Source organism: Cornus florida, unplaced genomic scaffold (genome assembly GCF_030987335.1).
Source record: "Cornus florida cultivar Cherokee Brave unplaced genomic scaffold, ASM3098733v1 CherokeeBrave_3.0.0_Hap2_Chr09, whole genome shotgun sequence".
NCBI classification, from domain to species: domain Eukaryota; kingdom Viridiplantae; phylum Streptophyta; class Magnoliopsida; order Cornales; family Cornaceae; genus Cornus; species Cornus florida.
Window position 1 is genome coordinate 50,726,378 of NW_026775579.1, and position 25,386 is coordinate 50,751,763.

Genomic DNA, 25,386 nt, shown 5'->3' on the forward strand with positions numbered 1-25,386 from the left:
ACACACAAAGCCTAAAGGGGTACATCACTTTTTATTATGAACTCTCTTAATCATGTTTACAAATACCCACCTCTATTTATAAGTGAGTTAGAAAAGAGTTGTAAACAACTAATAGCAAATACTTGCTTTACAAGTATTCTTACTTTACAATAATATGATTAGGAAAAATTTCAGAGAAAGTTAAAAAAACAAATATGGTAAAAATCAATCGTCCTATTAAGAAAAACTTGTTACTCAAGTATAGTAACTTTAACACTTTCCCTAAAGGGAACGTGTTTGAAAATGACATTGCTTGATTTGGTGAAGACATACACAAATGAACATAGAGTCTCCAAGATTGAAGAACATGATTCTGAGCACTTCATCATAAATTTGACATATAGCCAACAATATGCATTTAAGCAAACAAAAAATAACTCTGCAGTGATAATAAGATGAAAATATATTATGATATTTGGTGTAGAGGCTCCCCCTAATGATATGGTCACTCCTTTGAAGATGTCAATATTCAGTTGACATAAAGAAGAAATGCACAAAATGATGCAACGTGCAAAACAATGACAAAAAATCAACAAATTTTGCCTAACACTTTGATAATGGAGAGAAAATCAATAAGATGAAATGAGTGGAAGGATGATCTAGAGTAAAGTACAATAAACTTGCTCTAATACCATATTATAATATATAAAAAGTTGAAGAGAGAAATAAGATATAACAAAACACGAATAACGTGGTTCAACCACTAGGACTTACATTCACGACACACAAAATCTTACGGGCTATATCACTTTTTATTATTAACTCTCTTAATCGTGTTTACAAATACCCATATCTATGAGGTAGAAAAGAGTTGTAAACAACAAATAGCAAAGACTTATTTTACAAGAATGTGATTATAAAGGAAAGACTTCAAAGAAAGCCAAAAGACAAATATGGTAATAATCAATCAATCTTATTAGTAAATACTTGTTACTCTAGTATAGTAATTTTAATATTGTCATTCATAGTCTATTTCAAGGAAGACGAGCATCACAAAAGCTTTTATTTTTTTCTTATCGAGGGAAGAAACTAATACATTCACTTTGTCCCTATCAGTACTTGAACTTTCAATCTTTTATTTTGGAAGGTAAGAAAGTACCACTCTTACACAAATGAGGCTATTTTAGTGCCATAATTCTGTCCATTTGTCGCTCACCCATTCGTCCATGTCATTGATCAATTGGTTGCCACTTGGCTACCAACCTATGGTGCCGACAATGTCACAACTCACAAAACATTTCATTAGTTACCAATTTGTATATCAAATCATATAAGAAAGTACATTCACAAAACCTAATATTAAAAGATAGATGAATGATCTGTGTCAACTATCAACACATTTTTTATTTCTTTTTGGACACTAATCTATACGAGGAGGCTTTTGCAATATATAAAATAATGTTTTTAACAAATAATAGGATTTCAATCCAAACTTATTGCTTCATATGGGCCACACAAAGTTACACTAGCAATACAAGAAAAAAATATTCTAATTTAATACATACCAAAACAATAATTCGAAGTGATTAGAGATTAGTCAACCACCATGAATAAGAGAGGTATTAGGTAGCCAGGGTTAAATTCATTGAACCAATTTATTGAAAATTAAAAAAAACATCCACTAAATCACAAAGTAATTCGAGATGAAAATGTAGGTGGGGAAGGCGAAGGTACATTATAGATGGCAACTAAAACATGGTAAACATGTAATAATATGCCACAAATAGTTATCTATGTCAACTTCACCTAAAACTTACCAATAAAATTCCCGTAGTACTTTGCATACAGTACGTGAAGGGCGTGTGGATTAAGTAATCCTGGGTAGTTATTGAAGTGATAATGGAAAATTTGTCATTAACAAAATATTTTAATGGTTAATTTGAATAGGTGTGACCTGGCCAGGTATTTTGTGATTCGATTCAAAATTTTAAACTAGTGCTATTATCCAACTCATATATCAAATTATTTTTTTATTTGGATTCAACATAAGACGAGGCCCTCTTGTGACAACAGATTAATTATTATTGAATAAATTTAACCCTTCACAACTTATACTGTATTAGATTATATTTTATTAAAAAAAACATGCGCGCGCACACAGAGAATCAATCCATATCTCAAGCTATATCTAATTGTTTTTTGTTGGCAACTTGGGGAAGGTATGTATAAGTTTTGGTTGACACAAAATTGAAATCACAGTCAGAAAATGACATCCTCTATTTATCTATTTCATGGTTGGCAAACTCATAAGCCCAAGTTCAGTTTGTATACAATAAAATATATGTTAAAGTCCAAATCCAATCTGTATACATTCCAAGATTCAAATTTGACTTGATTCGATTCCCGTGTGGACTAATAATCATTACAAACTAAAAGGAAATATATTATTGTTGAGACAGAACTTATTGCATTGACATTTCCATCAACTATCCAATGTTTTACAATCCATCGTTCTGGTAGCGTTGTCCAAGTGGTAAACAGTCATATCTTTAGAACTCTTATCTTATGAATTTTATGTTTATCTTTTGAATTTTATGTTTATATTCGATTCTCTTTTTCACTATCTACTCAAAATAAAATAAAATAAAATAAAAAATCTCACATAGAAAAGTAACAATTACAAGTTTTTCCAATCCAAGGCATTTTTATTTTTTATTTTTGGTAGGTAATCAAAAGACGTCAACGTGTTGCAACTAATAATTAAAAAATACTAACCCTTGACGGAGAAAAAAAAATTGTAAAATAACACATATAATAATAAAGACATAGTAAATTTTCACTTTATATGAGTTGGATTGATTGATCAATTCCAACAAAAATTTTGATTATCTAAATATATATTTTAAAAATTATAATCCTAAAGTCTGAGGTGAAGATGGCCATATTTGAAAACAAGTCCCCACTTTGTCAATTTTTGACTCTGACAGTAACTCTTCATTCACAAAATTGGGTAATATTGGCGGTTGATCAACCACTGCACCCTCCATTGTTAAATTTTCCTGAATATTTCCATCCATTGTTGCCTCAAGTCCAAGCTCATTTTCTAAGTACGCAAACCACCACCAACTTTCATCTTCCCTTTTGTCTTCTTCTTGAGAGATTGTTGGGACCTCAGTTTCAACAATGGGGTCAACATCCAACATGTCCCACAAGTCCAAGTTAGGCTCAAATGGGATTTCAATTATCTCCTCACACACATTTTGAGTGTTCAAGTTCTCTTCTTCAACTACACTCTTGTCACTACCACTTTCACAGCCAAACACTGAAGTAGAAGAATTGGAGCTTGATGGTACTTCTAGGGTTTCGTCCCGAGGGCTTGTTTGGTTTGAAACTTGTTCGTTTTCGGTGCATGGAAATGATTCAGAAAAGTTGTTGGGAACACTATCTTGAGGGTTCATGGATTCTTGTGGCTCAACGCTACAGCTGTTGTGATCTTTCGCTGTCAATCGCTTCTTCAAATGTGTGTGCCAAACATTCTTTATTTCATTATCAGTTCTACCTGGTAGGTGAGAAGCAATTTTTGACCACCTACATTAATGTTGTGTCACATAATTAATAAACCATGCACTCATATACTTAAAATCACAATTCATTAGAAGAAGAGAAACAAAAAAACACCTCCATGTTTGGTTCACTTTCTCTGTATAGTTTTCTGTTTTTTGACAACTGAAAATCAGAAATTCGTGAAAAAAACCTGTTTGGTAGATGAAAACTTAGTTTGAAAAAAAAAAAAAAAAAAAGGTTTGTTTTCAAAGAAACTACAAAACACTTTTCTGTTTTCTGATTTGTTGAAAATTGTTTTCTGAAAACTAAACCAAACAGATCCTTGAGTTTTCTGTAGGGATTCATACTTGTTTCCGAGCAACTCATGCAGTTTGATGATGGCTTCCTCTTCCTCTTGGGTGAAATTTCCGCGCTTGACATCTGGACGAAGGTAGTTAATCCATCTCAACCGGCAGCTCTTCCCACATCGCAGCAAACCTGAGATGCGAACAGATACATCATCATGAAATGCTTTAAACACAATATTAATCATTTTCCAAGGGAGTATATATTTATAGCTCGAGTTAAATATGACTATATTCAATCATATCACTGGATATACAAGTTAAAATGGTTCATTTCCTCACAGAGATTCATTCACTAATTTTTACAAACTCAAGCATATAGTAAGGATATAGGCAATAATGCAATATTATGGATGCAATTACTTTCTTTCTAATTCATTCTGTTGTGGGCGTGTGCGCGCGTTTAAAAATGCATTTGATACCATTAATGTAAAGGTCTTTTATGTAACCAAATACACAAAATTGTCAAAAATGGTTCACAAGTAACACATAAGAGATTTCCACTTCTATAGCAATATAATTTTATAGTTACTACACCATTTTGTGTGTGTGTGTGAGAGAGAGATATATATATATATAGAGAGAGAGAGAGAGAGACCTGCTTGTTTAGGAAGAGCACGCCAATTAACATGTCCATACTTATGAATGAATGAAACAAGCCTCAAGTCTTCAGCTTCAGTCCATGGACCCTTCTTCACTCTAGCCTTGTCACAACATGGGCTGCGTCCCATCCTCTTGGAGTCTAGTGTGGTAACTCACCAGCTCAAACTATGTGTTTGTGTGTGTGCGTGTGTGAAGCATTCTTAATTTCCGTTGCTTACCAAAGTTTTGGTAAAGAAATGAGTATATATAGACATGGATGGAATATGACTCTCCTACTACAACTCTCATCCCATGTTCCGAGATTCTTTGCTCCATCACCAACCTGTGTATATTTTAACTATAATACCACCAATCAACCAGAAAAAGTTTGACATTAAAAGGTCTATATGATATAAATTGAAATATTTTATGAAGAAATGGTATGCCTCAACAACTTTTGATTTGAAAAGCAATGACATCAGCTGCAAGATGTGTGATGTCAGATTCTCCCAAACACCTGCAGCAGTCTTTTTTTTATTTATAATTACATTTTTTTTTTTGATGTTAGTAAATATTTTGTGAAGAAAGTGTATAATATGCATCAACAACTTTTGATTAAGAAGCCCTTTGCTTGGTGTGGTAAATTCGTGGAACTTTTTTTTTTTTTTTTATTTAAAAAAAAAATCAAGTAAACGTGCATATTCAGATAATATTCAGATAATATTACCCTATTCAGATAATATTTACCCTCTAATAGGGCTCGAACTCAATCTCAACTCATCTCTAAATTAGAGAAGAGTCTTGGATTGACAAGCAAAGAATGCTAGTTTGAATTCTGAGTGCAACTACCTTATACAAAATAGTGTGAAAAGTTAGGCATATCTTTCTCAATCCTTAGAGTGACATACAAGTAATAGATAACGGATTGGGACTCATGTCCTATCATTTATTTTTATTATTTCTTTCTTTCAGGGCAAGAATGTTGTATAAAAAACCTAAGAGGTTGGCCAAGGTGAAATAGACTTGGGCCTTGGTGCCTCATGAAATATCATGTCTCATGATCGATTTCTCCTAGGTACAAACAATTCCTTAGGGGCCACGCCAGCGGACATAATCTGAGCGTTATCCGATTCGTGTGAAGAAACTGCTTTGCACGGGTCCCGTGAATTAATCGGGGCAAAATCCTCGAACACTCGGTTATTATCGAAAAAAAAAATGGCCTATAAATTGAGGAATCCCTCTACTACCATCTCATCTCACTATACATAATAAAAATCATTTTGGAGAATTTGTACATTTTATTTATAACATCTTAATAATATAATGTTAAAGAATATTGAGGACTCATAATCAGAATTAAGACAAGGGTTTAAGAATAAGAAGATAGAGACAAATAATTACATAGTTGTACAAACAACTTATAAACATCAAATTAATAGTGACACAAGTAAATTTGAACTTGAACACAATAAACAAAATGGATTAATTATATCAATGGTACAAGTAAATTTGAACTTGAACACAACAAACAATTTGATTGTAAAAATTTACATAAAAGAACCTTAATCTATACATTTGCTAAGAAGCATAAGATAAGTGAGTTCAAATTTCAATTGATAGTCATTAGTCATTGTACAAAATACAAAGTTTAAATCTATCGCTAGTCTTTCTCATTGATGATTCATTGTACAAAGATTAAATCTGTCACTAATTGTTTTTCACAGCCGACATAAAATAGGTCATACGTAGTCTTGGTAAGTTTGACTTGTACGTAAATAAGGTTAAAACTAAAGACAGTGCTCGAGCTCATAAGACTACTAGGTCTTTAGTTATTTAAGAAGCAAACGACATTAATGGAGTTTAATTGGCTTGTGCTACTTTTTTTGTTTTCCTTTTTCAGAATCGGGATATTCAGGACTTTGTCCCGACTGATCCCCGAGACATTGTGCAAAGCGCCCATCCACACAGGTCGGTAAATGATTGTACATAAAATACGTTAATTTCTTTTTCGATAAGGAAAAAGAAAATCTCAATTTCACCCTCCTCAAAATTATTCAATGTAAAGTGTCCTTATAGAATAGGTAAAAGTTCTAATTTCTTAGTATCACCTTCTGAATTGAAAGAAAAACATAAAAGTTTTCCATTATTTTTGGGTCATTAAATCTGGACAGTGAATTACCCAAAAATAATAATTATTATTACTGGGAAAAAAATTTCTGGGCAGTGAATTCTAAGACATACAAAGGCATAAAGAGTAGATATGTGCGAGTAGGTATCCAAGACAATGGCATTTTTCCTTGTAATCGTGCATAATTACCTCTCCAGATAATGGTGTCTCCGCCCTACAGATAAAGACCTCAGCACAAGAGATACCTCGAACAATGCTCGTATATAAACATCTGCAAGAAAGGTGGGCAATGTCATAACATCATAGCAAGATCAACCAACTTCTCTCTGTCCTCGAAAACATGTTAAATCTAACGTACAGCAAGAGCAAAGAGGCTTAGGGTAATTGTTTTTACTATCTCAGGATCTCAGCCTCAGTGCGAGGAGAAATAAACTTGGAAGTCATTCATCCTCAGATGCTCACTCCAATATATCTTGATAACCAGGCTGCAATGTTCACCTGAGATACACCCTCGGTTAACTGTTGAAACTCTTAAGGAAAGCCCAACATATCTCTGTGTCGCGAAGTAGTTCTGAAAGCAGCACTCCTTTGCACTAGACCATGACCCATCATGGCTGCAGAATTGCACTCTTGCAAGTACTGGATGCCAAGACTTTCCTCGTCGATTTAGAATGATCAGCATTTCTCCTTGCTAAACACCTCCAGCCTTAGCACGGTTGACAGACATCTTCAAGTGCTGGCTCAAACTCCCTTCACGAGGTAATAAATGTATGTAAGGTAGAAATCCAACTCAAAATCAGTAACTACAATGAATTGGTATATAAAACATATCAATAATGTGATTAAAAGGCCCACCTAGGACATGCAACTCCATACAACAGTAAATATGCAGAAATTTTGAAGGATATTATAAAAAGTCAGCTACCAAAATAAAATTATCCAGATCAACAAACCATCCAACAATGGAATCTAATAAATGCTTAGTTTCAAATCCTAACGAGCAGATCAATTCCAAGAAACAAAGCTTTAAGACCCTCTTTATGCATTTTAAATCAGTTAACTTATGCCCAAGTCACAACCTGCAAATACAAAGACAAAAAAAAGGTCGGCGTAATTTCATTTTGAATCACTTGATTTATTACCTCTTCAAAGCTAAAAATTAAAGCTGGAATAGTTAAGGAAGAGCTAATTATTATAGCTTATCATAAATTTTATAAAGATGCGATTCCAAAAAATATTTAAGCACATACAAGGAAAAGAAAAACAGGAAATGCCTCCCAAAATCACGTATCTTCAAGCGAGGAGCAGGGGCTGCCATTCAACAACATATTTTCCAACTTCAAGTCCCGATGGCATACTTGCTTCATCAAGAAACATAATATGAAGAAGCGAATTAAATTACCAAGTTCGCATCACCGGAATCAGAATTCAGGGAGAGCAGCCTCAGGTAACGCTTCATCCATCAGGGCCACATCAGTCCAAATAATCACTGCACGAAAATGGATATGTATTGAAAAGCACATTCAAATTCTATTATGCTAAATACTAGAACATGACAAATTATTTTCAACATAAAAAAATCTAGATATTCTTGGTAAAGCCTGACCAAAACTAATTTAGTGATGAATAAATTTGAGGAAAGCCAAGTTAAGTTTTTTATATTTATGTTTAATAAACAAAACTTTAGTAGTACAAGCCCCCTTATTGATACTAGAATACTGGCTTATATATGATGGAATCTCACCCACTAGATTTGCGGCATTTGCCTAAGCCTGCTCAAGGCATCTAACATGTTAAAATTTATCCATGGAAAAGGAAAAAAAATAAAGACTCTTACAAATCATTTAACAAATTTATCCTCAGGTAAAAATAGAAAAATAAAAAAAATAAAAAAAAGGTTCTTACAGATCACTCAACCTTTCAACAAAGAGATGCACTTGTGTAGTTGTGTATTAATCAACTACTCATAATTGTTTACTCCCGGGTCTGGTGAATGATATCTAAACAAATTCTTAGCTAAAAGGAGATCTATGCAACCTTTATTGCGCTTTCACACTGGCTGTCCAGCTTAGGCAGTAACCTAAATAAAAAAAATTCTATTAGACCCAACAACCTTCAGCCTAGACCATTATCAAAGTAGTTAACCACCTGGCTTTACAAGAACTCATTGAAGCATTCATGTGAGACCTGGGGATCATATTCATCTTATTGAAGATTTAATGGAGGCATCAGTGGAGGAAAATCCTCCGGAAATTGATGTTGTTTCCTATTATTGAAGATTCACTATTACTAGAGGGATCAGTGGAGAAAAATCCTCCTTGTTTCCTATTTTCAATCTCTTTCCATTTTCATCATTTCTCCTATATAGAGGAGCCTCCACCATTGTATTGTGTATGAAAAGAGAGAATATTATAAAAGCGATGTAGCCCTTTGAGCTCTTTCTGCCGTGGATGTAGGCAGGCCCTAGTGGCTGAACCACGTAATAGTTGTGTGTTCTAATTGTTTCATTTCTCTCCACTTCTATTTCATTATTTACAACACATCTGACCACTTGCTGACTTGCATAAGTTAAAGAATCATACTTATTCACCTCAACTCAAGGTTAAATACCAGAATCATGACTTCCTCACCAGTTCAACCTAAGTTGTTTTTGCCTTTTCTCTTAACCTTATAGGTACCTTCAACTTTATTCATAAAAGTCCTTAGTGGTGCCTTCAACGTTGCAAACAATCAAACCAGTTATATATACTTATACGTATATGTTGAATATAAAAAACCCTTTGATAAACCTGCTCATATATGTCATGCACCAAAATAATTGGTAGAAGCATGAAAACATGTACCACCAAAATAATAATAATAATAATAAAGAAATTGATCAGTTATTAAATACTACATTTTGTAATCACTTGAGCAAGAAATTGAAGTTCCAAAATTTTTAAATAATTATAATACCAAGGGTTGTAATCTAGTGGCACTTCCTCGCCTTCCAAATTGAAAGGGCGAGAGTTCAAGTCCTCATAGAGGCAAAGTGGGCGTGTGAGTTTCTTGCCAAGGTAAATAATAATAATAACAATAAATAAATAATGACGGTGTACTAGCAGGTGTATCGAACTTACGAAGCATTCCCAAAAGATCTGACGAACAAATCCATTTGTTGATATATTGTTGAGTGGCTTCAAAGTGCCCAAACAAATAAATTACCAACACATTCTATAAGCAAAATGTGGTTGTACTTTCAAATTACGCTAAACAAAAGAAAACAGCACATGCTAGACTTACTTACTAATAAAAAAATGATGAAAAATAGATCATATTTGGTAACTAGGTATTGCACAAGTTTAATTAGTTCCTGTTCTGAATCAGGAAATATTAATCGAAAAGCACATATAGGTTCCAGAAACTCACGTGTAGAAGCCTAAGTTCAAAGATTTTGAGTAGGGATGGCAATTTTTACCGTCCCGCCAAGGCTCCGCCCCATTAATGGCGGATATGGGAAACATTTTTATACCGTTGGGGCCGGTATGGATTATCCGCCCCGCCTTATGTATACTACATTAAAATTTTATATATATATTATAACTTATAACCCTAATTCCTAAAGGCTAGAGCATCGCTGCCTCTCTCACATCCAAACACAACACAGTCAGTGCATCTAACGCTCTCACCAAAAGCCTCACCAACTAAACACCACCGCCGACGCAGATGCCGTATTGTCGTTGCTGTCATCATCATTCCACGATCGATTACAGTTGCTGTCATTATAACAATCATTAAGAGCCCTCATCTTATCTATTTCTCATGTTCTGATGAGTGACCAATGGGTTTTCATCTAAGTATTACAGTTCACAGACCCGGTCCCATTATTTTTTAGTTGGGTGAAGCCTGTTCAGTGCATTCCCTTTCGAATTATTCTAGGCTTGAAGGTCAGTGAAAACAATCTATCTTCGTTGGAGAAAGCCCTAAATCAATCTCTGTAACTTAGGTAATCTCTTCCTCAATTCTCTACCCTGTGAAAAAAAATATATAAAAAATTTCTTTACCCTTATATTTGTATGTTTGTGTGTCCTTGCTTCCATTGATTGAGGTTGTCAAGCTCCAACATCAATTTGATTCACTTTTCAGTAATTGTTATGAGGTTTTTGTTGTGAGTTTGATATCTATTTTTCTTGTTTGGATTCCCAGGCTTCCCAGCAGTTAAAAAGGGGAAAAACAAAATTGCTAACAGGGCGGGCACGGGCAAAGAGATTCCCCAGCAGGGCGGGGATGGACCATGAGAATCCAACCCGTCCCGGGAAAGGGGATGGGGATGGACTTTTCAATTCTCCAACAGGGCGGGGACAGATTTAGGCAAACCCACTCCAAACCCGCAATGTTGCCATCCCTAATTTTGAGAGCACAATGGTTCATTAGTGTGATAACCAATTATATGTATGTCAAAAAGTAAACAGAAAGACGTAACAAGAAGGAAATAGTTATCAAGAAGCACACAAAAACTGCAAGGAAATAGTTATCAAGAAGCACATAAAAGCTAAAAAGGCCATTACTCGGTGTGGTCGCAGAGTAAGGACTTATCTTATTTCTTTTCACTACCAGCTGGTGGCCTATATACATATGAGACAACAACATTTATCTCTTTGTCGTAGCTAGAGCGCATTTAAGATTTCCAAAGGTCACGGTGTCAATGTTTAAACGAAACCTCATACCCATGTCAACACCCACTACCTTGTGAATGTCTTTATTACAATGCCACAAACCAAGATGCAGGGGAAGGCACATAAAAGATTAGGTATATCAAGAAATTCTTGAAGACTGAGAGTGGCATTACATTTTCCAATATAGCATCCAAAAAATAAAATAAAAAAGACTTGGGTAGTGCCAGTGCCTTGAATTTGCTACTATTTTCCTGGACTTCCAGAACCTACCAAAATGAAATATTTGAACTTCAGAAAGGAAATTTACCACCCATCAAAGTAAAACAAAGTTCAATGCATTTGATGTTCCTAATCATAAATAGAGAAAAGGATTGACAATTAAGAAAATAGTAGAAGGAATACTTACCTAATATTAAACTTCAACAAACTTGGAAGCAAAATTTTAAAATAATACAAAGATAAAAATCAGAACCCAAAGTTACTACTTACCCAAATGACTTGTATCCTTGTAATAGGTTTACCAATATTCAGAAAATATTATTTCCTATATCATATGAATAGCATTTTCTCAACATTTTCCAACAAAGTACTATTCAATATTTGACCCAAGTTCCACAAAGACATTCGACAGTGGAAATCAGAATATCCCCATCATTCTAGAAGTGGCTACTAAGAATTTCCTCGGCATTTTAAAGCAATTTAGAGATACACAAGGAAACTGTAAAGAAGATAAAACAGAGCCACAACAGATTTTTCGGATGTGGAAGTGATAAATTCCCTTTGGTTCTCATTACAATTTATAATACAAGATTTGCCAAACAAAGTGGCTACACTCAAGGAGTAGTAATTACAGCAGCTATCTAAAAGGTAAGTCAACTAATCTTATCCCATAATTATATCAACTTTATTTAGGGTAAGTCAATGCTAGCTAATATAATCCCTAATTGTAAGGCATAATTATTGTCACTATTTACACCCTCACCCACCCCCCGGCAAATTGATGCGGATTCTGATCAAGCATCAAGTTGGTCGTTAGAGATTCATGACGTGGACAAGCTAAGGCTTTTGTGAATGAATCTGCAAGCTGGTTCTCAGACGAAACATGACAGATCTGTATAGAACCTGTGAGAACATGGTGTCGAATAAAATGACAGTCAACTTCTACCTGCTTGGTCCTTTCATGAAACACGGGATTATGAGCAATATGTATAGCACTAGTTTTGTCAACATAGAGGAGAGTAGGACCAAGAATTGGAATTCCAAGTTATAGAAGAAATCTACGAAGCCATATCACCTCGCTGCTAGCAGATGACATAGACCTGTTTTCAACCTCGGCAGATGATTTTGAAACTGTTGGCTGCTTGTTGCACTTCCAAGAGATGAGTGATGACCCTAAAAACATACACCAACCTGTAGTAGATCGTCGTGTATCTTGACAGCCAGCCCAATCAGCATCAGCATAACAGCGAAGTTCCAAGGAAGAGGTTGAAGAGTAGAAGAGCCCTCGATCCATAGTTCCCTGGATATAACAAAGAATACGATGAACTGCAGCAAGATGGGGCTTATGAGGATTACTGACAAATTGACTGACAATTTGAACTGCATGAGATACATCTGGACGAGTCATAGTGAGATAGATCAAGCTTCCTACAAGACGACGGTGCATAGTAGGATCAGGAAGAGGCGATCCATCATCTTTCCGTAGCTTAGCTTTCAATTCCAATGGTGTATCACAGAGTTTTGAATCTGTTAGATGAGCCAATGATAACACGTCTTCTGCATATTTCTTTTGTCGAATGCTAACACCAGCTTTGGAACGAGAAATTTCCAATCCGAGGAAGTATGTGAGAGGTCCCAAATCCTTCATTTTAAAGGATCGCATTAAGTAGGTCTTCAGAGAAGTAATTCCTGATACATCATTTCCTGTAATGATCATATCATCAACATATAACAATAAACATGTAGAACCTCGAGTTGTGCGCTTAACAAACAAGGAGTTATCATTAGGACTTTGGTGAAAGCCAGCTTGGATGATGGCACTGGGAAATATTTCAAACCATGCACGAGGAGCTTGCTTAAGACCATAAAGGGATTTGTGCAAGTGGCAGACATGGTTGGGAGGACAGACATATCCTGGTGGTGGTTTCATAAAAACTGTTTCCCGAAGATTCCCATGCAAAAATGCATTATTAACATATATTTTCCAAAGAGGCCATCCTCGAATGGTAGCAACAGCTAGTAGAGTTCGAACAGTGGGCATCTTGGCAACTGGAGCAAATGTTTCTTCATAATCAATACCATACTCTTGCTTATACCCCTGAGCAACAAGGCGAGCCTTGTATCGTTCCAAACTACCATCAGGTTTCAACTAGAGAGAGTAAATCCATTTACTTCCAATTACTTGAACTCCAGAAGGTCGAGGAACTAAATCCCAAGTGTGATTTGATTCAAGAGCAATTAACTCCTCTGTCATAGCATCTTGCCAACATGGTAGTTCTTTGGCCTGTGAATAAGAAGAAGGAACAGAAATAGAATCTACAGTGGGAAGGAGAGCAGAAAATCCAAAGCGGTCTGGAGGTTTACAAACACGAGAAGAACAACGGGGAGGTGCGGAGAGTTCAGGAGTGATGTTACTTGGAGGTGGGGGTGACACGGATGAGTGATCAGGAGTAGGAGCAGATGTAGGAGGAGGCAGCAACCTTCGACTATAAACCTACAATTTCTTAGTAGAATTTAAAGTAGAGCTAGAAAAACTAGGAAGATAAGAAACATTTGATATATGAGACTCCTTTTGAAGAGAATAAAAAGGAATATGCTCAAGGACGACAACATTGTGGGATATACGTGTTCATCGAGCCTCCGGATCATAGCATAAAAAACCCTTATGTTCATCACTGTAGCCAATGAACACGCACTTAGCTGCTTGCTGGGACAATTTGTTTCTTCCAAGGAAGGAAGATGAACAAAACAAAGTCATCCAAATGTACGAAAGTGTGTGTATGAAGGAGGGGATTGAAATAAAGATTCATATGGGGAAATATTCTCAAGCACAGGGTGGGCAGTCTATTAATCAAATGCACAACTGTGAGCCTCACACCAAAAAATGGAAGGAATTGCTGATTCAAAAAGTAATGCCCTGGTTGTCTCCAAAATATGCTGATGTTTGCGTTCGGCAATCCCATTTTTCTGAGAAGTGTGCGGGCAACTTTTCTGGGGAAGGATCCCTTTATCAGAGAAGAGGGAAGAAAACTCTTTTGGAAGGTATTCCCCACCTGGGTCAGACTGGGGGGCCTTGATTTTTCTGTTGAATTGAGTCTCCACAAGATTACTAAATGTTTTGAATTTAGACACAACCTCATATTTATGAGGAAGAAAATAAATTCAAGTAAACCGTGAATGATCATCAATAAATTTGACGTAGTATTTATAACCAAGCCTACTGAATTTGGGTGCTATTCCCCAAACATCTGTGTGAATAATATCAAAAAGATCAGTATGTCGGGAGGAATGAACCGGAAATGGTAAAACGTAGCTTTTACTTAAACAACAGGACATACATTTCGAATGTAACAAGGAGGTAAACTTCTTGGTATTCAAAGGACAATTCAAATAACCACGCTTAAAAAAAAATAAAGTTTATCATTATTCAAATTACCAAGGCGACGATGCCAACCAGTCCACAAATTATTCTGAGAACCAATAGAAGATGCAAGCAATGCTCCAAGTCCCACATCCAACAAAAATGTTCTCCCACGTCTACTCCCTGTCCCGATCACTTTCCCCATTTGCCGGTCCTGTATCACACAACCAGAAGATGTAAACTGAACTGTATAACCATTATCAACCAATTGTCCCACAGATAACAAATTAGCAGATAAATTAGGAACAAAGTAAACACTAGACAGGTTAACAAGTTGGTTTTGGGGAGTAGAGAGGGTGATAGAACCAACACTAGAAATAGGCATATTTTGGCCATTTGCAATTTGAATATTTCAGTTCCAGTATAAGGTTTAGATTTAGCAAGGCTATGCTCTACAGAAATCATATGGTTAGACGCCCCCGAGTCAATAACCCAAGAGGAGGGAGAAGTGAATGTAGACGAGAAGGTTGAGTTGTACCGACCATTAATACCCATGGAGGTAAATGCAGATCCAACAGAAGCATTAATCATCTGTCGAATCTGATCTAGTGTGAGAAGAATGGCCTGCAAGGAAGCCTCATTTGCAGTGGCAGGATCAACTTGGGCATGGAATGCAGATGGATTTTGAAGTTGTTCTGAAACTTCAGTTTTCCTTAATAGAAGTCTTCGACACTCAGAGATGATATGCCCAGATTTCTTGCAGTAATTGCAGAAGCTCTTCTTTTTGCAATAGCAAGCAATGTGGCCAGATTGCTTACATTCAAGGCATTGTACAGGTCAAATATTTGTAGAAAGAAGAGCTGTCTCGCTTGAAGCCGTTGCATGAAAGGATTTTGAATATTCTATGATGACATGCTACGACTGAAGGCAAAGTTTCTCTCTCAAAACCTCTTGGAAACATGTATCTAAATCTGGAGCAGTTTCCCTATTCATCAAAGCAGCTTCCCTATTCATCAAAGCAGCCCGAATAGACTCAAATTCTAGGCGTAGTGTCATCAAGAATTGATTAACATGGGACTCCTCTTGCAATTTCAGAACTTGTGAATGTGCAGCAGCGTCAACACCATCCAGGATCATAGAATCCTTCTCATGCTAGAGTGCAAGGAAGTCGTCGTAGTATTCTTGTACAGTCTTATCGCCTTGACTGTATTTAGCCAATTCCATGCCAATGTAGTACTTTCTTGATTTGTTAGTCTGGTGATAGACTTTCTTCAGATGTTTCTTGAGGCTTTACTAAAGGACTGAAGGGACAAGGTGATTGAAGGATCAACGGAATTCAAGATCCAAGTAACCACCTTTGAATTGTTTTGGACCCATGTGACTCTAGGTTTTTCATCAATGGGTTCAGCTGTTGTTCCATCTAAAAATTCAACCAATCCTTGTCCTTGGACAAAGTGCTTGAGATGGAAAGACCACCCCACATAGTTGACACCTCCACTAAGGCGAACATGAATGATGTCACTTTTATCCATAGCAGCAGTTGATCAGAGATGCAAAGAGACACAGGAATTTAAATAGATTTCAATAGAGTTGTTAGTCAAAATAAAGCAAGGAGACCAATCAGCAAAGATAGCAGAGTTTATTAAGAGGTTGATGATGATGTCAACCAGATTCGGACACAGAATTGAACAACTATTGAAACCAGAGTGTAATCAAAGAATGAAAAGTACAGATCTTGGACAGAGATTTGAACAAATATCTAAACCAGAGTGCAACAAAGAATGAAGAGTTGAACCAGATCAAACAGAAAATATAACAGATTTCTAAACCAAAGTGTAAATGAAAATACAATTCTTTGACTAAACTTGCTCTGATACCATGTAAAGAAGATAAAACAGAGCCACAACAGATTTTTCGGATGTGGAAGTGATACGTTCCCTTTGGTTCTCATTACAATTTATAATACAAGATTTGCCAAAGAAAGTGGCTACAATCAAGGAGTAGTAATTACAGCAGCTATCTAAAAGGTAAGTCAACTAATCTATCCCATAATTACAGCAAAATTATTTAGGGTAAGTCAATGCTAGCTAATATAATCCCTAATTGTAAGGCATAATTATTGTCACTATTTACAGAAACAACTCCAGAATCAGTGCAATGCTATCAGCCCAAACCACCCTCTGCCTCAGAATCAGTGGAGTCGATCACTAAACAACTATTTGGCTGAGGGATGAAAGCTCCATACAAACAAGTTTTCACTTTCAGAGTAAAATTTGAAAGTAAATTTCTATGTTAAAGTAGCAGGTAACATATTTATACAATTAAAAAAAAAAAAAAACTAATCGCCAACGACAATCTTAGATTAACTGACTGAAGCGTGACTAACAAATTTAATCACAAAATTATATTCATCTGCATTTTTGAGTTACATTCAAAAATTGCAGAAAATAAGTTTGAAATTGGATCATGTGTTCATCTGCATTTTTTAGTTACATTCAAAAATTTCCATTCAAAATGTACCCAATAAATAGCTACGAATGATATCAAGAAATTGAACTCAAATTCTGACCCCAAAACAAAATGAATTTTAGACAAAAACAGTACCTCTTGATTGAGAAGCCCTGTATTTTTCCTCCTTCAATTGTGTCGAGGAACACATTCCCTTGTCAATTACATTCCGGTGTAAAACTCACTGCACTGAGTCAACACCCAGAACAGGATCCTTCTTGAAGAAAATCGTGCCACCTCTAGGGCCTCTCTCAGCGACTAGAAAGAAATGTTTATCAGCTTGTTTATTAGAGATTTGACCAGGAAAAACATGCCATATTTTTGGGAAACAACTGTCTATTGAAAAGAAAATAAAATAATTAAAAAATGAATAAAAGAATAAAAAGAAACCTTCTTTGAGTTCTTTCTAAAACAAAGAACTATAAAATTAGTTTACCCAGATCATTTTTTTAACACTAACTGCATGCAAAACTACTCACTACGAACTCATGAAAAAAGACAAACTAGATTACTGGAGCGTCCAATAAAAGAGGCAAGCATGTGAAAATAAATTATATCATTTTTGTTCATTTCATTCCCCTCATTGATGTTTACTGTAGACTATCCACCATATGATGTCCTATTTGTCTGATATTTCCTGCTAGAGAAACCCTCAGCATGAGGCTGACTTGGAGACACGAGTACTTGATTACAATTTATGTTCACATTCTTCTTCTATGTTGATAATCTTTTGTTTCACCTTCCAGTATCCAGTAGCTGAAGTTGCTAGAAATAAAGATTAATTAACAGTTCCAACTACCTTTCATTGAAACACTAAAATTCATTTTTCTACCTAGTAAAAACTTTGAATTTTTAAAACTCCATAAATTTCACTAAGTGGAAATTTTCAACACACTCTAACATGTAAATCTTAAAAAATATATATATAATTCCTAAAAATCAATAGTAAAAACAGATCCTGTAAATTTAACCAAATCAGCCTCATTGCTAGGTTATTCAACTATCATGAAAAACAACATTCCATAAAACTTCTAACAAATGTATACTTACTTGATGTGCGTTTGTATACAAAAACTATAAAAAATAAAATGAATATATACATATATATAGAGGGAGAGGGAGAGAGAAAGGCGCGCGCACATTTCTAGCCAGATAACAGCAAATTAAGAACACGTAATGGACAATACATCAGATTTCATACAACAAAAATGAATAGTTACAGGTATAAAATGAAGAAAAAGCTTTAGACCCAGAAAATCACAAACCTGTTTGTTGTAGATATTGAAGTAAATGTTGAAAAGGTACCAGAGCTCGAACAGAGCAGAGCCGAAATCCAGCCATTCAATCCCAACGACGACGAAGAACAACAGATTAAAGGCAATCGCCGAGACAATGACGACATAGGGATGCCATTGACGGAGGTGAAAGCAATTGATCTCGAGGGCAATGACACAGACAAAAGATTGAATCTACATGGAGAGCTAGGATTTAGAGGCCTTGGAGGTTTTGGAAGCGAAATCGAAGGTAAATGCATAGCTCTGCATTTTCAAGGTCCACATCAGAGTGTGTGTGTGTGTGTGTGTGTGAGAGAGAGAGAGAGAGAGAAATGGGCTGTTGAGAGAGAGTGAAATCGTGTGTTTTAGGTGGTGGCTTATTTTTGGCCGCCACTAAAAATTTAGCCCCTATATCCGTATTTTCATGTAGTGTCATTGTGTGTCACCTCTCCCATCAATGAGGTTCACCATTCCCTGACTCACGCATGGTCCTCTAAAATTATGGCGCACAACGCATCAATTTTTCCCACTATATCTTAAATGACTTGCTTTGATCCCTTTATGCAATCCCATTACCACGGACCTCAACCCGCAAAGCGAAAGCACGATTTTTCCACATTGGAACCAACTTTGGCTTGAGCACTATCTATTGCTGCACAATCTCTAACTCATATCTCCTTTAGATGTGTTCTCCAATTCAATCTTCACCACCTCACTTTGTTACCTCACCTCCATTGAAGCCTCATCCAGTACATGTTCTCAGATGCACATGATCCACTTTAAGCTTTCCTGGGTTAGAAGCAAGACTCAAGGACCTCTTGAACTTGGTGCTAGGCCATGTTGAGGGATTACATTCACGGCTACGTTACAAGCTACAATGGGATCCTAGGTTTTTGTACATGAAGCACACTTTGCATATTCTTAGATAGTTCCTTGGCATCTCCATTTATCCACATTGCTCAAGCACATATGCTAACTAGCAGAAGTCCTCCGCACTCATGTACTCCAACAGGTAGGGGATGACTCCCTTCCTCATTTAAGTAATTTTGGAAGGGAAAGGGGACCATTTCAACCTCGGATTTGCCTAGATTTTCAACAAAACTGCCACTCTCACTTTCCTAAAACTGCACCAGTTTTCATCCTAGTCTGCTCCAAGGATATTTATTATCTATTTGTGATACTTCTATTTCTATAACCAGAAAGACAGACCCATGCTAAACGTGCACCATACTTCACTTTACATCTCCTTAACTTTCTGATAAATTTGTGAACACCGAACTCAGAGAGATATTTGGTGAACAGTGGAAGTGGTGGATGATTAACATGATATGTCTTATTTGAAATCATCATCTACCTCTGTTTTGAGGCAAAACAATAAAAGTATTTTAGGAAGACTACAATTTACATGAGATAAAAAAAAAAAAATTAAATTAATAGAAAGGGATCTCACCTCGCCTTTATTTCCTGGTAATTACATAGGCACCTAACTCTTAGATTCTTGAAATCGTCATTAACCTCAATTCTGAGGCAAAATAACAAGAGTATTATTTTAGGAAGCATACAAATTACATAAGATAAAAAAAGATTAAATTCAAAAATTAAAAAAAAATAAAAAAAAGGATCTTACCTCATATTACCTCTCCTTAATTTCATGGTAATTACATAGGCACCTAATTCTTAGATTGGTGAATAGTATAAGTGTTCACTTGAAATTTAAGGCAAAATAACAAGACTACCCAAGGGAAGAAAATAAGATATAAAATATATATATATATATATATATATATATATATATATATATATATATATATATATATATATTGTGTTAATAGTAAAAGTATCTCAGATATGATATCATCCTATTTCACTTTAAATTTAAGGCAAAATAACAAGACTACCTTAGGGAAAAAAATAAGTTATATTAAAAAAGAAAACAATATTGTGTTAATAGTAAAGTATCTCTCAGATATGATATCATCCTATTTCACTTGAAATTTAAGGCAAAATAACAAGAATATCCTATAGAAGAAAATAAGTTATATAAAAAAGCAAAAAAATTATTGTCTTAATGATAGTAAAATTATCTCTCAGATATGATGCTGTCCTTATCAATTTCCGGAAAAAATGAAAAAGATAAAGATGTCATCCTTTTAACAAGGAAAAGAAATAAAAAAGGAGAAGTGAAACAGCATTTCTTCTTTAGAAAACATTTACAAGTGTTATGCTATGATAACCAAAAAGTGGAACATGAATTCATAGATTCACATTCGATGGATTCTAACACACCACTCCATCGGAGAACATGAGGAAAAGGATAACATAAAAGGGACAGCAGCGCACCCTATATCACCTAACTTAAGTTCGTGAACTAGCCAGTAGGTCAAGCTTCCAAGTGATGACTAGAAAGGAGTCCAAATTAACTTACAAATAACATGAATTCTCCTTCCTAATGTTTTGCCACCTGAAAATGTAATTCAGCTTTCAGTTCAACGATCAAGTGATCCATACAAGCAGGACATGCAATCAAACTAAGTGGTAAAATGAATGACTAGTCTCATTACGAGTAAATGTTTTATTCCTTCCAAAATTCAGATCATCAACCATATTCCACCAGGGTGAATGGAATATGTTTATGATTATCATAAACCAAAACCTTTCGTACAAATACCACCACAAGGAGTGTAGGGACTAACTTACAGAGCACCGACATGTATAGACTTCTATCAATTTTATTAATAAATTACAATGAATTAGTAGCCTGCAACAGTATCCAAGCAATACTCGCATCCCGCATGCGCAAGCTCATTGAATCTGTCTGAAAGTTATAAAATTACAAAAATACGAAATGGTATGAAGATGATGAAGAGGACTGGCATGCAAAACAAGTTAAAACAAAAATATCAGAACAAGTCAAAAACCTGGCCTCTGTCATTGCTCTATAGAGTTCTTCTCCCATGACATCTGACATTAACTTATGCTCTTTCATAGAAGCCCAGAAAGCATCCATATTCTTCTGGCATTAACAGTCAGGAAGATTTTTGAAGGGCCCCAACAACGGCTCTCTCAATAAAGATCAAAGAATTCTAGGAATAATCCTAACAAAATTTCACATATCTATGACAACATGCATATATGATAAGAACATGGCATACCTCAGACAACATGCATGCACGGTATAAAACAAAGTATTGAAAATAAATGCAAAGAAAGGAAGTATATGACTGGAAACAGAGCACAAAAAACACCACATGCTGCTATAATGTATAGAAGGTAGACATATCAAACTATTGCCACAAAAGGTCAAGGATTTATTTTGCAATGGAACAGTTAAGGACATACACCAAGCTTACAGACACACGATTAATTCTATGAAAATTACGGAAAAAGTAAATAAAACAAATTTTCTTAACACAGTTAATGCTATAACAGTAAACAACCAAATAAGGATCAAACTGGCATTGTGCATTTTTTTTAGATCAAACTGGCATTGTGCATTTTTTTTGTGAATGCCCTAACATATGGCAGCGACCGCATTGAACAACTCTCTTTGGACGCTTTAGACTCTCTACCCGAAGAACCTTCTTTTTGGGCCTGCCAGGAGGCCGACGAGTCTTGGGTGGTCGTATTGTAATATCAACCTTGGCACCTCCACCCTCTGCTCCCTCACCAGGCTCCTTCCATAGGCTTTTATCTGAGATTGAATATATCACCTGTGAATAGGTCTCACGATAGCTATCTACTGTGAAGCAATGTTCGGCAAATAAATGGGCATTCTGCCCGCAAGAGATCAGTGCAGCAGCAGCATGTGCACATGGCATACCATAGAGTTGCCAACGGCGACAAGAACATACTCGACTTCTAATGTCCACAATGTTTGTCCGCTCGGTAGACACAATCTCAAATTCAACTTCGTTTGCCCGAAGTACTTGATAGCAACGAGCATCAGAAATTGCTTCTGAAATCCTCTTCTCAGCAGATGGTACAAGAATTGAGGTCCACCTCATGCCCATGTTACGCCTATCACTGAACCAAGATGACAACTGATGGCGAATATGCTCCATCATTTGTACAATAGGGAGCTCATGACATTCCAGAGCCCAGTTGTACAACAGTTCTGTAACCCCCAATGTGAAATGGCCATATCGTACCCCTTCAAAATAAGCTACAGCCCATAGCTGGGGGGGAAATTGTTGAAACCATGGTATAATGTCTTGTGAAATCTCGACCATCTCCGTGATCTTGCTATCGAATTCAACCGTTGTAAGCGCATAAACAGCATTCCAAAAGATATTCACCAACTTTGAGTTCTTAAACGTATCACGAAAATTCTCACTTACATAACGCAAGCAAAAACCATGAAACGCACTTGGAAAATGTGTCTCAACTGCCTCCACAATTCCTTTTTGTCTCTCAGATAGTATTGTAAGTCTTGGCATGTTATCAGTATTTACTCCAAGAAGTTTCCGCAGTTCAGACATGAACCACATCCAATTTTCATCACTTTCAACATCAACAATTGCAATTGCCAATGGAAACAATGCATCATCAGCGTCAATAGCTGCAGCACAAAATAATGTACCCAAATACTTTCCTTTCAGATGTGCCCTGTCTAGTTCCAAAAGTGGCCTGCAAGCGTGTATAAACCCATAGATCGATGCACGGAAAGAAACAAAGAGGCGCTGGAAACAATTGTCTTGTCCAGTGGCAAAAACCGATGCAATACTTCCGGGGTTAGTTTTCCTTATTTGTTCACAGTACCCAGGAAGAAGGCGATAACCTTCTTCATAAGTGCCATGTAGTGCTGCCATGCTGCGTTCCTTCCCACGCCAAGCTTGCATATAAGACACAGCAACCCCATGCTGATCGCGAATATCTTGCAAGATTTCTTTCGGTTTATATTGTGGATTATCCCGAATTCGTGCCTCCACAGACCTAGCAACCCAACCTACCGATGCCTGCTGATGATGGAGGTTGTGAACTCCTTCACAGGTATGCTCTCCATGCAGGGTTCTAACCGAAAAGGTTGGAACTCCCGGACATTTTGCAACATGAACACGCCATGGACAACCCTCCTTCGAGCATTTGGCTATAAACCGGCTGCGATCAGATTTCACTATCCGAAGATCGAAATGCAATGCTATGGCTATATCTTTTAGGCTTCTTCTGCAAGTCTCAACATCCGGAAATTCTTGCCCGATAACTAAAGAATAATCAGCCAATTCAAGCGACGAATCGGGTACAGTTATAATTTGTTGATCAGTCAAACCAATAGACGAATTGGGTACAGTTAAAATGTGTTGATCAGCCATAAATCTACCAAACAAACAGTTTCCAATTGTTATCTAAAAGCTCCCAATCATGCCATCTTCGTCTTTGTCTCACAAATGCTTCAAAAAGGGTGTACTTATAACACATAACCACTAAATGCAACCTCCAATTAGATTAGTGTACATTTACTGCAACAGAAAATAACAAAGCAAGTGAATTTTCAACATAACTAGAATTTCAGTGTCACTGAGTGAACTCAACCGAGTTCTGAAAATTGGGTCAGTGATCGAGTTCGGTCTTAACCAATCAAGATTCAAGACCTCCCAACTCAACTCGTACACCGTCTGATTCTGGTTCTATACAGAAAATATAGCACGAAACATAGAATTACCTCACGACTTGTAATGGATGGTTCTGAACTCAGGCACTTTGTTGAGATCGAACACTGAAGATGATTGTCGGTTTTCTTGATGCTGGTGACGATTCAGGAGAGAAAATGTGTATACACACACGTATAAATAGAGAGAGAGAGTGGTGACAAGTTAATTCTCTGGTGGAAAATATGATCGACGAAGGTGATGATTGGTTTGAAGAAAGGCTCTCAGTGGCTAATCACAACCCCTTTTTCTCCGGTTCTCACCCTATTCCAAAGCCCTAATTTCCCAAATCCGAAAATGTTAGAAACAAACCCCCGATTTGGGCCCAAGTCCCAAACTTGGATTTTCGTTGTACAGTTGAAGAAGGGCTTTTCTTCTGTAATGACTAATATGGCCTTGTCATATGGTAATATATCCTATCTATGTCATGAAAGCAGGGGTAATGCTGTAAATGTAGGCAATGAAATGGGATAAAGTTTTGGATGAAATAAAATGAGAATAATGAAAAATGTTTAAATATGGAGATATGAGATTATATATGAAATTTGTGTAAGAGTGTACATTTGTTTGAATTTTTCATCATGTTTATGGAATCTCTAAACTATGTAAAATTTAAAATAAAAACCTGGCAAATCTAAGAATGAAAACAAAGGTATGTCCAATATAAACTGACTTCGTATAGTGCAAAAGTGTCACTCGCAATGAAGTAAAATTTTAAGTAAATAAGAATTCATTTATCCATTTAAAATTTTAGCACTCAAAATTTAATTTTTAAAAATTTAAGAGTTATCTAACATGACATTACTTATGACCATTGTAGCATGAGAGAGGCAATATAATTGCTTTCGCAATGTTTGGCACTTATGGAATTGAAATTTTGAAATTGGAATTGAAACTTTGAAACTTTGGAATTGGAATTGAAAAAAAAAAACACAACTTAGCAAATTGAATCAATTCTACCAATTCCAATTCCTCCAATTCAATTTCAAGACTTTAATTCCATGCCACCAAACACAACCTTTGTATAATATTTGATAATTCGACTCAATACTTAGTTTTGCATACATTAAGCATTTATTAATTAAATATTTTTTAATTGTTCAAACGTATCACTCAAAATAAAGTAA

The 25,386-nt window shown here is 35.9% G+C and overlaps 3 protein-coding genes across 3 annotated transcripts; all 3 read right to left on the reverse strand.

Annotated features, from left to right (window-relative positions):
• Positions 1-2,712: 2,712 nt before the first annotated feature.
• LOC132273897 (transcription factor MYB58-like) lies at positions 2,713-20,369 on the reverse strand. Its single transcript, XM_059775002.1, has 7 exons — positions 17,437-20,369; positions 14,908-15,046; positions 8,000-8,086; positions 6,992-7,347; positions 4,486-6,868; positions 3,891-4,020; positions 2,713-3,567 (listed from the first exon to the last, which is right to left on the reverse strand). Exons 5-7 carry the CDS (start codon positions 4,616-4,618, stop codon positions 2,889-2,891), a joined length of 942 nt encoding a protein of 313 aa, XP_059630985.1. The 5' UTR covers positions 4,619-6,868; positions 6,992-7,347; positions 8,000-8,086; positions 14,908-15,046; positions 17,437-20,369; the 3' UTR covers positions 2,713-2,888.
• LOC132273896 (uncharacterized mitochondrial protein AtMg00810-like) lies at positions 12,032-14,913 on the reverse strand. Its single transcript, XM_059775001.1, has one exon. The coding sequence runs from the start codon at positions 13,510-13,512 to the stop codon at positions 12,517-12,519; it is 996 nt and encodes a 331-aa protein (XP_059630984.1). The 5' UTR covers positions 13,513-14,913; the 3' UTR covers positions 12,032-12,516.
• Positions 20,370-21,901: 1,532 nt separating the features above from the next.
• On the reverse strand, positions 21,902-24,594 carry LOC132273898 (uncharacterized). Its single transcript, XM_059775003.1, has 2 exons — positions 24,274-24,594; positions 21,902-24,070 (listed from the first exon to the last, which is right to left on the reverse strand). Exon 2 carries the CDS (start codon positions 23,921-23,923, stop codon positions 22,091-22,093), a length of 1,833 nt encoding a protein of 610 aa, XP_059630986.1. The 5' UTR covers positions 23,924-24,070; positions 24,274-24,594; the 3' UTR covers positions 21,902-22,090.
• Between the last annotated feature and the right edge of the window lie 792 nt (positions 24,595-25,386).

Excerpts from the sequence above, each read along its gene's own strand:
- LOC132273897 (XM_059775002.1), bottom strand. The coding sequence starts at position 4,618 with ATGGGACGCAGCCCATGTTGTGACAAGGCTAGAGTGAAGAAGGGTCCA. Across the intron at positions 4,021-4,485 it reads TGCTCTTCCTAAACAAGCAG|GTTTGCTGCGATGTGGGAAG; the intron begins GTCTCTCTCTCT and ends TTCGCATCTCAG. Across the intron at positions 3,568-3,890 it reads CATGAGTTGCTCGGAAACAA|GTGGTCAAAAATTGCTTCTC; the intron begins GTATGAATCCCT and ends ACATTAATGTAG.
- LOC132273896 (XM_059775001.1), bottom strand. The coding sequence starts at position 13,512 with ATGCCCACTGTTCGAACTCTACTAGCTGTTGCTACCATTCGAGGATGG.
- LOC132273898 (XM_059775003.1), bottom strand. The coding sequence starts at position 23,923 with ATGGCTGATCAACACATTTTAACTGTACCCAATTCGTCTATTGGTTTG.